The sequence below is a fragment of the Phyllopteryx taeniolatus genome, chromosome 12 (genome assembly GCF_024500385.1).
Source record: "Phyllopteryx taeniolatus isolate TA_2022b chromosome 12, UOR_Ptae_1.2, whole genome shotgun sequence".
Lineage (NCBI taxonomy): Eukaryota > Metazoa > Chordata > Actinopteri > Syngnathiformes > Syngnathidae > Phyllopteryx > Phyllopteryx taeniolatus.
In genome coordinates, this window is record NC_084513.1 from 5,877,310 (window position 1) to 5,893,488 (window position 16,179).

At 41.8% G+C, this 16,179-nt stretch overlaps 1 protein-coding gene across 3 annotated transcripts in view; it reads right to left on the reverse strand.

The window, feature by feature from the left end:
- The window catches only part of wnt6b (wingless-type MMTV integration site family, member 6b), a 51,502-nt gene extending 43,988 nt beyond the window's left edge, over window positions 1–7,514 (reverse strand). For 2 of the 3 annotated variants that reach the window (XM_061792390.1, XM_061792387.1), the window contains exons 1-2: window positions 7,144–7,514; window positions 6,237–6,818 (exon numbers count right to left, since the gene is read on the reverse strand). In XM_061792390.1, the coding sequence (XP_061648374.1) occupies window positions 6,237–6,316 (80 nt within the window). In that variant the 5' untranslated portion in view covers window positions 6,317–6,818; window positions 7,144–7,514. Of the gene's footprint in view, window positions 1–6,236; window positions 7,100–7,143 lie in introns of those variants that run through there. The other variant, XM_061792388.1, reaches the window with a different exon arrangement.
- Window positions 7,515–16,179: the final 8,665 nt, after the last annotated feature.

Sequence of the window (16,179 nt, forward strand, 5' to 3'; positions counted from 1 at the left end):
GGAAACTGTACCACCGACGTGGCCCGTAACAAAAACGTGTTTGACAACCCTGACTTTAAGCCTCTGGTGGCTTGAAGCGGCCGGCGACACCGAGGCAACGAGGCCATGACAGTGAAAAGCCCCAGAACACGCAATGGCTGTCACAAACATAATTTTTACCGCTCCTTGCTCTTTTGTTTTTCGCTGCGTGATGTGCGCACACTCACGACAGACAATGAGGCACTCCAAAGCCTAAAGATCTAAGCTCCAAAGGGAAGATGCATTTTCTGGGTGTCGGCGTAGCTAGTTAGCTAACCGCACGTGACAGATGCGACATATAACCACTGATGTGAATAAAGGCGCTTAAGTTCTTATAGAGTGGGGCAGGGCCGACTCATGCTGGACCCCAAAGTGCGTCAGGTGGCGTTTAAAAAAACTATTTTTTCTTTACAACTGAATACTACCTACTTCTCAGCCTTTACACACATTTTCAGCAATCTTCAAACACGTACAATGCACTTAGAAACAAATCCACAGCAAGTTGGCCCGCCTCAGCACGGCGGTCCAAAGTAGTAGATGAGAGCAAAGGCATTCCTCTGTCCTGTGAGCTGTGCTGTCTGCTCTCAAGCCAAATGATTAGGGTGCTGTAATCAGCAAGAGGCTCTGCAAGGACAGCTATCTCCCAGCATTTCATCCCTCTTACAGTCTCTCTCCCTGCTTAGTGTATCTACGCGAGAAGTATTTTCCTACGAGCGAGCGAGGCAAGACAAAGACAGACTTTAGAGGGGAGTGAGCGAGAGAACTGCCGCAAGAAGTGTATGAAGGCTCATCCAGCAGTTTTCAACAGAGAACGTCATTGTCCCAGGGATGCACAGGTGTGCTTTCACCCTCACTGCACCTCATTGCCGTCTGCAGGAGACAAGTGAAAGAAGATGACAATATATGTCAGTGGGGATGAAAGGAAGTAGATGGGATTGGTGTTGATTCCTCGAATCAGTAACGGCTTCATTTAAAATGAATGCGCATTGAAGAGAAGGTTGATATTCGGAGTGGGAATCTCTCAGTGCCTCGCCATTCGTTTATTCTCTTCATTAGCTGCTTTTCTTAAACAGTGGTGCCTTGACTTTCGAATTCAATTCATTCCACTTGTGTCGATTTATCGAACCCGCAAGCAGCAGGCTTCAGATTTAATGGTTCCAGTTCCAGAATTGGCTGCTCTTGTATACTGGCGCAATCACCAGACACAGACTGGTACCCGTATTTCCGGGTTATGCTGCTGTTGTCACACAAATGAAAACTAGACCCGGCTAACCGATGTGCCTACAAGGCGGCCGTGTTGGCAGGGGCAACGTTCGTAATGAAGCAATATAAACAATACATATTTGATGTCATTTGTAATTCATTTTACACATAATTTGGTAATAAATGAATAGGATATATGCACAACAGACTTCCGGATTGGGCAAAACAGGTCAAAGCACTTCCTTCTGCCTCGAGTAAATGGCACAACTCTTATAGCAGGACAAAGCACCTATATATGAACATTAATGTCTACAGCAGTGTCTTTTGTTTTGCACAAGATGTCTTCAATAGCTACCAAAAATGACAATAGGTGGTGTTTAGGCTTTTCTTCATGTTTACAAATAGCATTTCATATTTGCATAAATAAATGATATACATGCATGACACCAGTCATGATGAAAGCACAATTTTAACAATTAAGTTGGGCTTCAAACAAACGTCATCAAACTGTAGTTATATGAGGAGAGATTTGTCTCAAAATTATTTACACAAATATATCCGCAATTTTACACATTTTTAGGATCCACAAATACTGCATATCCACAATTTGCACTTGTTTTTCAGATTCATAAATTTAGCCGCTATTTACACGTGCTTTTTAATGTCGTCTGTGCATTTATCAAGACTTAACATTTGTAAACGGTCAATTCTTCTTGTGAATTGTTGAAGGTGCGTTGGTGGATCAGGGGCACGGGCATTTATTTTTAAACACAAACGTATCGCAGTTTTCATATTCACACACAAAATTTGAGAATATTCATACGAGTGGGAAGGCCCGTCCCTCCATCCGCTAGGTGGCAGTGTTGCTGTCTCCGTTGATGACTGCAAGTCATTTTCATGGGAATCCAACAGCTTAAGGTCCGACCATGTTGACTGCAGCATGCACAGGAAGTGCATGCAGGAACCATTTTTCCGGGTTTGGTAACGTGACGTTCCACAAATAGTGGATTGAGGCAAATAAAACTAACTGAGGAGCCACTTTGGAGATGAAAGTTTTTGGGAAGCAGAGCCTAAAGGAGCAACTCTTAAAAACTGTAATTCCCCTCACTGATCCTTGGAGTCCAAAACATAAAATGTTAAAGATAACATAGTCCAAAAGTCAAAGAAAAATCGAGAACTGAAAAAAGAAACAGAAAAAAAAAACGTAATGAGACAAGACAAATCTTGGCATAAACTGATCTCTCTCGCTCCGTTGCCCTCAGGTTTATTCTCTTTCACAAGGGTATTATGATGAATATGATGACGATGATAAAAAAAAAAAAAAAAGAATGAATGGGACATATCGCCAAAAGCGGTACAGGCCGAAGGTAAGTACAACTGTTGTTACTTTGTGTTCAGATGACAATTAAACATGTTGAACTGTTACTTCAAACTAGAGATCGCCATATTATCAAGTGTGCCACATGTCGGAACAGCCTACATGCACACAGATCTTTGGAATGACGCAACTGCTCCAGGTAACATGAATTTGCTCAATATGAAACCGGAATAAAGGAGCTCAGACAATTCTGAGAAATTCTCCCATCCCTCAATTTGCAACATCAACATACAATCTAGCCAATTTCGCACTACTTCAGCTGTGTTTACATGCTGGACTCAACTGATTGTCTGGCGACATACATTTCTCAACAACAACAACCAGTAAGCAGGGGAAAAGGGTAACAACAGCTGTTGTACAAATAATGTTCTTGAAGTGGAAGAGCGTCCAAAATGCATATAAGTAAAATGTATGGCGCATTTAAACAAGGAACTCTTCAATGGACAACTGGTCCATCCATCCATTTTCTACAGTCCTCATTAGAATAACGGGTGATCCTGGACAGGTCACCAGCCAGTCACTGATCACATGTAGACAAAAAAATGATAATTCACACTCACCCCTATGGAAATTATTCTTCAATGAACCAAACATGCCTATTTTTGGAATGTGGGAGGAAGCCAGGGAACCTTAAGAAAACATGCAAACTCCTCACAGCAGATTCAAACCCCAATTCTCACAAATGTGAGGCAGTTGTGTTAACCACTAGTGCTGCCCCCACCTGCAGGTGTGCTCTAACAAGATACCAATTACTGATCAAATTTTCCCATGATGTGTACTCAAATGTTTGATTGAGCCCGGAAGCAAAAATATTTCTGAATCCATTATTTCGTAAAAGTACAAAATCAGAACAAAGAAAAGGCTGAACAGCCATATGGAACAGATTTGGTCCTACTTCTTCTGTATAGTATCTCATTATTGTTCGTCAACCGGAATCCAACCGTTTACTGCCACCAACGTATATATTAGTCAAGTATGTTTTTGCACGGGTATGCTTCGAAGAGGGTGATGGCCCAGCTTTTCTGTGAAATTCAGGTTTGTAAACCACTGTAATGACTAACAGATCCCTGTAGAGGGCGGCTTTGCATAGCTTTGGCTTAAGATCAGCACAGCTTTTGAGTAGAAGAAAAAGATGAGGAGTGAACCTCGGCTTTTCACGTCAATTACGAGGGCGAGGAATGCCAACACGTTGGATGGCGGACAAGTTTAGGCCCCTCACACTCCAACTGAGTATGCGTATTTATATGATATAAACAGAGTATGTGTCACGATAGGTTGTAGAAAGTGTGTGTCGCAACTGTGAGAACAGGTGTAGGTGTAGAAAATGTAAAAAATAAAAATAAAAATCCACTGAGGTTCAACTCGCACCATGCGGTGAGTCAGCACAGCTCATGGTGCATTTTGTGGTAGTTTTATATCTGTAAATAAATGATTATTTAGCCATCAAAAGCCCTTTCTCAGTTTTGTTTTTGTTTTTTGGATAGTTTGATGTGTCGCAAAAGCATAAAATATTCCCATCAAAGCCAACACCCTGCTTGACATGTTTCTTTTCACAAAAAGCTTGTTTTCACTGTTTTTTTTTCTTTTCTGTGAAAAACTGTTTGAGATGAAACCAACCCATGTTCTATTGATGATTGCAAAAGAACAGAAGAAGCCAGGATCAAGCTTTTTTCCTTTTGAAAGAAGAAAGTGTACTCTTGCTTTCAGTTAGTTTGGTGCTTACGTTGTCACAGAACACACTTGAAATATCAGTCAAAATGCTTGGAAAAAAGCTGGAAATATGGGGAACTGGCTGCTTTGGCAGTGAATGAGTTAATATCAGACAAAATACAAAGACTGCATGGCCAGTAAATGCGATAAAGACACCTCGGTCCGCTCCCTCGCTTTCCCAAATGTGCCGCATCAGCACATGTAACAGATTCCATTTGGGCAGGCAACTCTCTCGTCAACATTGTTGTGACTTCCCGGCGAGTCGATTACAACTCGTTCTCATCACTCTCCAATTTGGTGATGGGAAAATCCATTCTAAGGAGTGCGAGTTCGCTATCACTCGTGACAGGACGGAACATGAGTGCCAGGCCATACAAAGAACCTCAGCGCACTCACGCTCGCACTCGCACGGCCTCTTTGGACACCACAGCCCACGCTGACCTTGACCGACATGGTCAAGTGGGAGGATTTGCTGGAAACAAATCCCATACGATTGTGTGTGTGTGTGTGTCTGTCTGTGTGTCTCAGTGTAAACCAGAAATGAAGACAAACTAGATGTTAGGGAGGAAAGCAAAGTGAGACACAGACAGATGGACAGAAAATATGTTATCTGTGTATCTGCATGCTCTGTCTGTCTGTCCGTCTGTCACACACCTTGCCTGAGTTGAGCCTGCACGGATTGTTTTATGATGACATATCCACTGCGCCCTGAAGGGCCACCTGACATTCCTACCTCTGACCCCCAAACACACACACACACACACACACACACACAACTGCAAGCAATGAGAAGACCGCTATCACCGCCCTGCTTCTTTCTTTCTTATTTCCTTTTCTGCAAACACTTAGGTTCCCCATAAGCAAACGCTCGTGGAATTAACCTTCACTTTAAATGGGCAGATTTTGGATACAGCAGATGGAAGGGTAGATTAGACAGACAGACAGACAGACAGCTTTCCACCCACCCCAAAATCATTTTAAATTAAAAAAAAAACACATTTTTTCTTCAAATATATTCTGAAATTTTTTTTATGAAACATTCCAGTCCCCCATGAAAAAAAACAATCAATACAAAAAATCCCACTTTGTCCGACACAAACACATCATTTTTGTGTTAAAATAACATGAAAATTACATTTTTATTCCAAATTAATACAATCAACTTACTTTTTTTCCTCAGCAAATCATTAAAATAAATCCCCAAAATAAATAAATATTGAGAAAACAATTGAAAATGTGAAATAATTGTAAAAAAAATAAAATAAATAAAATTGCAGCCCCTCCTCATAAAATCAAGAAAATAAAATCACCTTTTGCCTGAGACAAAATGATCTGCCACAAAATAAAATGTCAGTTTAAAACAAGCAAATTAACAAATAAATAAATGCAATTTTCTCAGAATAAATCATTAAAAATTCCAATTTAAAGACAAAAACAGTTCCTCCAAAGGGAAAAAAATACTTTTTATGTTAGACATATTATTCGCCACAAAAAGGTGAAAATTTGGTTTTTTTTAAATCAAGTTTCATCCCTAAAAATCTAATTTTCTTATTAAAAATGTGTTTTCCCCTAACCCTTCCTCAAGAACGATAAATAAATTCCAGTTTTCGCAAAATAAATTGCAGTCACCCACGCCCACCCCCAAAAGAGAAAAGCTAATTTTTTTCTGGGAAAAAGACAGACAGATAGATAGATAGATAGATAGATAGATAGATAGATAGATAGATAGATAGATAGATAGATAGATAGATAGATAGATAGATAGATAGATAGATAGATAAGATAATTGCAATCTCGATCGCATTTGCAGGACAGCGAATTGCGCGGTGCGTGTGCTTGCGCACAAGGACACGACTGCGCACACGCATGTGCGCAAAACGCAAATAAAAGTCGTTGCCTCGCAGCCATGGAAATATTGAGCACTCACCACCACAGTCCGATGATATTGACCGGGCACAGCAAGATGAAGAAGAGAGCCAGTTGGATCCCAGACAGGCGAACCGTCATGTTTGAGCGCTCGATTCGGATCTTCCAGCTAATTCAAACAGAATCCCCTTCTTGTTTTCAATGACCAAAGTGTCCAGAAAAGTGTGAAGTCAATCAAAGTTCATCATCCAGCTCCGATCTCCCGTCGGGCGCATGTTCATGCGCAAGCAGCGAAGTCGGTCAAGAGGTGACTGAGGAGGGGTCCGGCGGTGTGCTTAACGTCTTCATTGTCGCAAGTCTCCCGACGAACGCGACCCAAAAGTGGCTTCCTCGGAACCGCCGACGGAGCTTCATAAAACTTCAGCCCCCACAAAAGAAATAGTAATAATAAATAAATGACAAATCTAATCAAATACAAAATCAATTCAAAAGATGACTTCCAGTGAAGATGGGTGTGTGGTTCTGTTCGGTTCCGCCGGGTCGACTTTGGAAATGACTCAGTGGAGGAGGACCTGCACGTCGTGTCAGTGTGTTTGCTTTGGATGATGAAGGGAGGAAAAATGCGCTCTTCTTCTTCTCGCACCTTTTGGTGTGACGTCGCTCCAGGGCAGGCGTGGTGAACGCGGGAGGGGGAGAGAGAGGAGGAGGAGAGCGAGAGCGAGAGAGAGAGAGAGAGAGAGAGAGAGAGACTGCAATTAGTTGCACGGAGATCCGGCTGGTGGGGGGCACAAAGAGGCCAAAACACACACGAGCATAAACAGAGCTATAATGTGACTTGATGTTTATGGTGGACTCGAAATGAGAGCCTGTTGGAATGGGCTGACGTCATCGCAGGTGTGTGGTATACCTTGGCTATTTGTGCAGCCCTCATCCATAATGTCAAGCATATAGGATAAAACTTGGTTCACCTGGATGTCTGCGTGCGGGGGTGGGGGGGTGCTCTGCACGTCTGTCGCATAGTTGGAAAGTTCCAAGTTCGAATCTGCGCGTGTGCGTTCTTCTCGCGGGGACTCTCTCACGTTCCCTCCGAAGTGCTGCCACCGAAGTGAAATTTAAAATTTAAAACAAACAAACTGGAGACGATCACAATTGACTTTTGTCAAAGCAACGAGGCAATTATGGTTCATATATACTGGCTGTGATTGTTCCCTCGCTATATTGCGGTTCACCTGTTGCGGATTCAGTCCATTACAGATTTTTTTCAGAGTCTTTACCACGCATATTTCACCATTCATTTTTTTTTTCCTTAATAGTTTTAATGTTTTAGGCTTGGAAGTGTTTATTCTACCACCCGCGAATTATGCACACTATAAATATGAACAAAAATTTGCAATGCACTGAAGCCGCAATAGGTGAACGGCGATACAGCGAGGGAACACTGTACTTTGTACTAACATACGGTAATGACATAATTAAATAGAATTAAAAACATGAGACTGTTTCTCAGCAGTCACACAATCAAGGTTTTGGAAACAGAATTCTGTGAATTGACAGCATTCTGTGTGTGTGTGTGTGTCAAGTGTTACCACTTATCTGGCCAAGGGCCATAATGCAACAGCATTGGACTGGTCACCCGTAAAAGCCACGACAGCCAAGTTGATTCCCGCTCCACAATCCATCATGTGCAACACGTAGTCCCGCCGATCAGACTTTACCGGGGGCCTGCGTTCCACTCCACAGCAATAACCCTCCTCGTCCATCCTCACAAAACATCCTGCAACTTTCACTACAGTCCCAAAAGTGAAAAAAAAACAAAAAAAAAAAACAGGTTTGACGATAAAAAAAGATAAATAAATAAAAATCTCACATGCCTTTAAACATCCCACGGTTGCTATAAATCAATACAAATTACCATTGCTGGGCAAAGAACACCAGAGCTAGTTTATTGCCAGATAGCCCAACATTCCTCGAGAATCAGATGGAACAAAACAGTCGGTAAAACCTTTCCATAAATGTGCTTGTTAAACAAATCCGCATAAGAAATAGATGATAGAAAGAATTTGGAAAAGGCTCGGCAATATTTTGTGTTCTTCCCTTTATGAATAATGGTTCTGAAAAATTGTTTCAGCATCCAGTTCACAGTCAACCAGGGGTTAAATGACTTCACTTTTTTGTGTAGACACAAATTTAGTGTTGAAAATAGCTCAAGAACAACTTACGTCCATAAGTCTGTGTGTGAGCGCCTGGGCGTGAGCAGTGGCTGACAACAGCCCCTGAGGGAGTGTGCTCATTGTGCGCATTTGGTTTCGATGGCACTTGAGCTGAAGACTGGAACCACTCCAACAAAATTAGCAAGTTATGCAAATGCATTGTCTTAATGGCCTATAAATAACTCGAGCCACAGTTGGGATCTCGACAACTGTGCTGGGCTTTGAACTTGCGCACTTCTCTCGCCACCTCCGTTTCGCACAAGCATTTTCTTTTCCCCAATGTCTGGCTGTCTCCTCGGGCCGCGACTCTCCCAAGTTCCTTCGCTGCTGGGCGAGCGTGTTTTGTAAGGGAGGGCTGATTTTTTTCATACTTGGCCGAGGCTTTACGGACAATAAAGATCTGATTTCAAAGTCCAGCATGGTGTTGGGCCTGGGGTCTTGGCTCACAACTTAAATTGCCTGCTGGGAGGAGACACCACACAAGGCCTAACCAGATGGCCATCATCAGCATACATACACAAGATCCATACAGTACATGATGTATATGCTTCAACCTCTTCTAGGCATCATATTTCACATTGTTGGCTGAGTTACATGCTTGCTTTTTGCATTCACGTTGTGAATAATGAGGGTAAAAAAATATCACTTAATTTTATCCACAGCGAAACAATGCTTAAGGCAGTGGTGATGGTGGGTTTCCACCTTCGGAGGCGAGTCAAGTACAACCCCAAATCATATACAGTTGGGACGTTGTGTTAAACATAAATAAAAACAGAATACAATGATTTGCAAATCATGTTCGACCTATATTTAATTGAATACACTACAAAGACAAGATATTTAATGTTCAAACTGATAAAATTGATTGTTTTTAGCAAATACTCATTAACTTAGAATTTTATGGCTGCAACACGTTCCAAAAAAGCTGGGACAGGGTCATGTTTACCACTGTGTTACATCACCTTTTCTTTTAACAACATTCAATAAACGTTTGGGAACTGAGGACACTAATTGTTGAAGCTTTGTAGGTGGAATTCGTTCCCATTTTGCTTGATGTACAGCTTCAGCTGTTCAACAGTCCGGGGTCTCCGTTGTCGTATTTTACGCTTCATAATGCGCCACACATTTTCAATGGGAGACAGGTCTGGACTGCAGGAAGGCCAGTCTAGTACCTGCACTCTTTTACGACGAAGCCACGCTGTTGTCACACGTGCAGAATGTGGTTTGGCATTGTATTGCTGAAATAAGCAGGGGCATCCATGAAAAAGACGTTGCTTGGATGGCAGCATATGTTTCTCCAAAACCTGTATGTACCTTTCAGCATTAATGGTGCCTTCACAGATGTGTAAGTTACCCATGCCATTGCCACTAACACAGCCCCATACCATCACAGATGCTGGCTTTTGAACTTTGCGTCCATAACAGTCCGGATGGTTCTTTTCCTCTTTGGCCCGGAGGACACGACGTCCACAATTTCCAAAATCAATTTGAAATGTGAACTCGTCGGACCACAGAACACTTTTCCACTTTGCATCAGTCCATCTTAGATGAGCTCGTGCCCAGAGAAGCTGGCGGCGTTTCTGGGTGTTGTTGATCAATGGCTTTTGCTTTGCATAGTAGAGTTTTAATTTGCACTTACGGATGTAGCGCCGAACTGTATTTAGTGACATTGGTTTTCTGAATTGTTCCTGAGCCCATGTGGTGATATGCTTTACACATTGATGTCGGTTTTTGATGAAGTGCCGCGTGAGGGATCGAAGGTCACGGGCATTCAATGTTGGTTTACGGCCTTGCCGCTTACATGCAGTGATTTCTCCAGATTCTCTGAACCTTTTGATGATATTATGGACCGTAGATGATGAAATCCCTAAATTCCTTGCAATTGTACGTTGAGGAACATTCTCCTTAAACTGTTCGACTATTTTCTCACACACTTGTTCACAAAGGGGTGAACCTCGCCCCATCTTTGCTTGTGAATGACTGAACAATTCAGGGAAGCTCCTTTTATACCCAATCATGGCACCCACCTGTTCCCAATTAGCCTGTTCACCTGTGGGACGTTCCAAACAGGTGTTGGATGAGCATTCCTCAACTTTCTCAGTCTTTTTTGCCACCTGTCCCAGCTTTTTTGGAACGTGTTGCAGCCATAAAATTCCAAGTTAATGATTATTTGCTAAAACAATCAAGTTGATCAGTTTGAACATTAAATATCTTGTCTTTGTAGTGTATTCAATTAAATATAGGTTGAACATGATTTGCAAATCATTGTATTCTGTTTTTATTTATGTTGAATACAACATTCCAACTTCCTTGGAATTGGGGTTGTATTTGCAGCCCCTTACCTTTGGACCAGTGGCGGTCCCTGGGCCCACCGCTTTTGAGCCTTTCGAGACAAATCAAGTTCAACTCGATGTGTGAAACAACCCACATCACGTATCACTCTGTCCATTATTTGGGTCATTTCCATATAATTAGATCAATAATGGTAAAGACACGGCCCACTGAATTTCCTTTTGAAAATCAATTAATTTTACAGATATGAGTATTTGACTTATCCATCAAAAAGTCATAATTGAAAACAATCACGCAAAAGTAATACTTTCAAACTTTTAATACCAAAATGTCGTTATTATTAGGTGTCCGAAATGAAGTTTCATTATTTTTAACATGTTTTTTGAAGATGCTGATTACATTTTTGGATATATAGGATTTTTCTCCTATTGGTTAATATGCACTTTTCAGTGAAAATGTACACAAATTCATCTTTTTGTCTTCAGAGTTCCTATTTTGGGGTTCTTTTAAAAACAGTCCGTCTTTGTCATTCAAGCTGTCTTTCCCGTTAATGTCACTGGAGAGACCCTCATGATGTTGTTGCAATACACCAGAGGGATCTGTGAGCTGAAGTGCCAGGATGAGGCAGCCATTTTAAATTCACACAAGAGCAGCCAGCAAAATAAACGGTGTTATTTCTGACCAATGAATGAATATATATGAATTAGTGAAAGTGCCGGAACTATTGCATGTCTTTACCGTTATTACAATTATATCAAGACAAAAGTGTAATGGGTACTTGGATCTGCATAGTTTGAAGAGCAACATGTAATTTTTAAAATAATTTTAATGAAGCTGTTTGTCTTTACTGTTATACTTTTGTCTTCACCGTTATTTAAGAAGTGCATTTCAGTGGGCTGCCACCATTTGTTCCGTCACTACGGATTGACTTTACTATGAATTCCTAAAATTTTAAAACATCAATAACATTTTGAAAATAGAACTTCAAACGTGGCTGTTCGAGGATAGAATACCCATATAAACTAAGAAGTCAAATTGCTAAATTATATATTTTTTGTTTTCCAAGTGTCTTTGTGTTATCGATCAAATGTTATGAAAATGATCAATATATGTATGGTATAAACAGGGTATGTGTCGCGATAGATAACAGAAAGTATGTGTTGCGATCATGAAAAAAGATGACGCAGTTCATGGAGTGAACGGCGAATGCTGTGTAAAAAAAAAACAAAAAAAAGCCACTGATGTTCTACTCAAGCCAGGCAGTGAGTCACAGCAAAAAAAATAATAATAATAACATCAAAATCACTGTTCTGCTTGACATGTTTCTTTTCACAAAATGCTTGCGTCTTCCACTTTAGAGAGTAATGTTTTGGGTGAAACCAACCTATGTTCTACTTCTGATTACTAAAAAACGGAAAAGGCTACAAACTTCTTTTTTTTCCTTTGGTAGGTTCAGTGGTTAAAGTGTCACAGAACAAAATATTCTGTTGGTCTTGAAAGAGGAGTAAAAATGTTGTAAACGGCTAGCAATTTGGTGAACTGCTTTGAAAACGGCTGGCTTTGAGTGAGTATTTTACTTTTACCTAAGCACACAAGTATGCATACTTCTACTTAAGTCCAGAGTTGGAGTACTTTGGCCACCTCTGCTGTACATCCATGGTGCCAAAGTCAGCCTGAAAAGGAAATCAATGACCTCCTACTGTCCTGCACAACACAAAGCCAGAGCCTGAACGTAACTGCGCAACGTGCTACTAAGAAGTTCCGATTGCAAGCAGGTGGACCCAGCGGTTCTTGGTTCTGGATGGAATGTCCAAAGCCACTCTGCTTTCTTTTCCCCGATAGCATACGGTTCACTTGCCTACTTTCCAATTACTCCTGTTCCGCACAGCGTGAGGTTTCCATCACCGGCATCATCATCACCGCATAGCTCAGACGCATTCGAGGTGTCCCTCCATTTACCGGACATCTGCACAGCTGAGTTTTGTGATTCAGTCACAGCTGGCAATAGATACCATGTGCTGGAATGGTTACCTCATAGAGCTACATGAGAGTCCAAATACATACCCCAATTCCAATGAAGTTGGGACATTGTGTAAAACTTAAATGAAAACAGAATTCAATGATTTGCAAATCCTTTTCAAATATTCAATGTTCAAACTGATTAACGTTATTGGGTTGTTTTTTTTTTGCAAATATTCTCATTTTGAATTTGATGACTGCAGCACCTTCCAAAAAACCTGGAACAGGAGCAACAAAAGACTGGAAAAGTTGAGGGGGGGGTGAAAATATCTGTTTGGAACATTCCACAAGGGAACAGGTTAATTGGAAACAGGTGAGGGTCATGATTGGGTATAAAAGGAGCATCCCTGAAAGGCTCACTTGTTCAGGAATGTAGGGATTTCATCATCTACGGTCCATAGAAGGGCGGCACAGTGGAAGACAGGTTAGCACATTGACCTCACAGTTCTGAGGTCGCGGGTTCAAATCTGGCCTCCCCTGTGTGGAGTTTGCATGTTCTCACCGTGCGTGCGGGGGTTTTCTCCAGGTACTCCAATTTCCTCCCACATTCCAAAAACATGCATGGTAGGTTGATTGAAGACTCTATCTTGTCCGTAGGTGTGAATGTGAGAGCGAATGGTTGTTTGTCGATATGTGCCCAGCAATTGGCTGGCGACCAATTCAGGGTGTACCACTGCCTCTTCGATCCTTCAGGTGGCACTGCATTGGCAAAACCAAACCAAACCAACGTGTAAAGAACATTGCCATGTGGAACCCTTCAGAAAACCATTGTCAGTTAACACAATTCATCATGACATCTACAAATGCAAGTAAAACTCTATCATGCAATGCAAAAGCCATGTATCTGAAACACAGAAAAACTGTACCGGCTTCTCTGGTCCCGTACTGAGATGGACTGACACAAAGTAGAAACCTGTGCTGTGCTATGACGAGACGGGACGAGATGTGGGAGGAAACCGGAGTGTCCGGAGAAGACCCACACAGGGCAGAACATGCAAACTCCACACAGGCGAGTTCAGGGATTGAACCCCAGTCCTCAGAACTGTGAGGCAGCCGCTCTAGCCCACCGTGCCGCCTTTGAACTATGGGTATGTTATTACTGCAGGTCAATTCCAGCATTTTTTGCCCATATGTGATGCATCTGATTTTTTTCAAATCTGACCCAGGCCTCTTTCGTGTGTGGATATAAATCGGATATGTATGCAATGCGACTGGAGTCTGGATGCACAGGTGGCACTTATCTGACCTGCAAGTCATTGAAAGGCGACAAACATTACAATCTTTCAGCAAAACAACACTGCCACAGGCCCTAACCCCCAGCCCAAAATTCGTGCCCTTGTCCCGCTTAAACTCCTACATGAAATTATTTGATTTGCACAAAACCCTTGAAATTGCCACAAATGTGTCAGGACTGAGACCTACACGAAGGGCCCTATACTTCCGTAAACACACAGCGTCACGTGCTGTCGTGTTTTATGATCATGCATGTCACTTCACGGACGCATTCCGTTCACATTAGAAGTATTTGTAATGTCCATCCATCCATCCATTTTCTGAGCCGCCATATCTGCCAAACCGCTGCGCATTGCGAAGCCAATTGAGTTCACATGCAAAAAAAATCGGCCCAACGACGGCTTGCATGTCAAAAGAATTGGAAATCGGGTCACTCGTATCTCAATGTGCCACTATATACTTGTTTGCTGTCATGACAACACAGACTAGAAGTCCCATGTGCACATATTGCATCCCTCTTATTCCCTAAAGGAGAGGGTCTTCCGCTTTCATTCTCTTCCAGCTTTCCTCCAGCATTTGTCACACTAAACATGACTAAATGCTCAAGGATCAGGGGTAAAGTACACGTTGTAAATGTATGATTTCAAATATTGAGCTGCATAACCAGTACCGTCTGCACTGACCTGATATGTCTGGACAAAAATAATAACGAGTAAATAATGACGTGCAATAACGTGCTGACTCATCTGTGTGTGTGGAACTGGGAGAGCATCGGGCTGGGGGATGAACGGGGTCCCCTCCCTCCTTCCCCAAACACTAACAGGCCTAACCCGTGTCCTACCACACCTATCGCACACACATGCACGTGCTACACACACACTCCCCCCTCATTTTGCTTTCATTTGGGTGTGAAATGGATCCCTACTGTCAGACAGAATGAGCCACAGATCTCTGGATAGAATTCTCCTTCACTTTCTTTTACTCTTAACTGCACATGTGCCCCTTTGCTTTGCACAAAAGGGAGGGGGGGGGAATGTAGGGTCTCCGCTGCCAAATCCACAAAACAAATTCCCAGGCGATTATGATCAAAAATGATTAGGAATCCCATCCGAGCTGATATTTTATGTGACGGCTCTAATTAGATCTGAAGCAGAAACACATGACAGCCCTAAAATGTTGAAACGGGCCGCGGTCGTCCCTGGGAACGCCGCACAAAAGCCACGCTGATGAAATTCTTCCACAATCAGCACATGTCACACGGTGCATGTGGGGAAGAGATGATTGGTGGAAATAATTAATAGTGCTACATGATGTTAAGTGTCGAGAAGCAGAGAAGCAAAGGAAGGAACAGGTGGTCCAAATGATGGTCTTGTAACGAAGATTCAAAGCTTTAAAAGGATTGCACATGATCTCCTAAAACCGAACATATTCGAAAGTGCCTTGCAAATGCATATGCATGGTTCAGTTTTGTGATGTAATCGCTACGCGAAGACAGAAAACTAGGCCTGTTTAGGTTTTAGGATATCTTTCTGTTTCTTTTACAAGATAACAGTAACAATAGACAGCAAGGAAATTTTAATTATGCATAAATATGGATCAGGTGGATACAGTTATGTTCCAGCTTCACTGCAACACAGGAAATCATCCAATTTTACTGAATTGGTTTGAAAGGTATTACTACAAATAATGTTTTTTATCATCTAGCATCTAGCTATGCCAGCACCATGTAGCGACAGGCCAAAGGTATAATTACCGTGTATTTACGTGATGCGATTCATACAACAGAAGAAAAAGCTACAGTGTGTGTTTAACTAAACAGGTCCATATTTCACACTCATACATTTGTCAGTAAATTGAGAAAAGATCATATTTCACTGTACAGTGCTGTGAAAAAGTATTGCCCCATTGTTAATTTCTTCACTTGAACGTTTAAGATCATCAAACAAATGTACATACCAAAGATAACCCAAGTAAACAGAAAATGCAGTTTAAATGATGATATTATTTATTAAGGGGGGGAGGGGGGGGGGGGGGGGATTTATTCAAAGCTACCTTTTACTGTGGTAAAAAGTAACAGCCCCTTAAGGCTAATAACTGGTTGGGCCAACTGAAATCAAGCGTTTTCTAAAACTGGCTATGAGTCTTTCACATCTCTGTGGAGATATTTTGGCCCACTCTTGCTTGCGCAGTTGTTTGAATTCAGCAAAAATGGAGGGTTTTCTGGCATGAACGGCCTTTTTAAGGTCATGC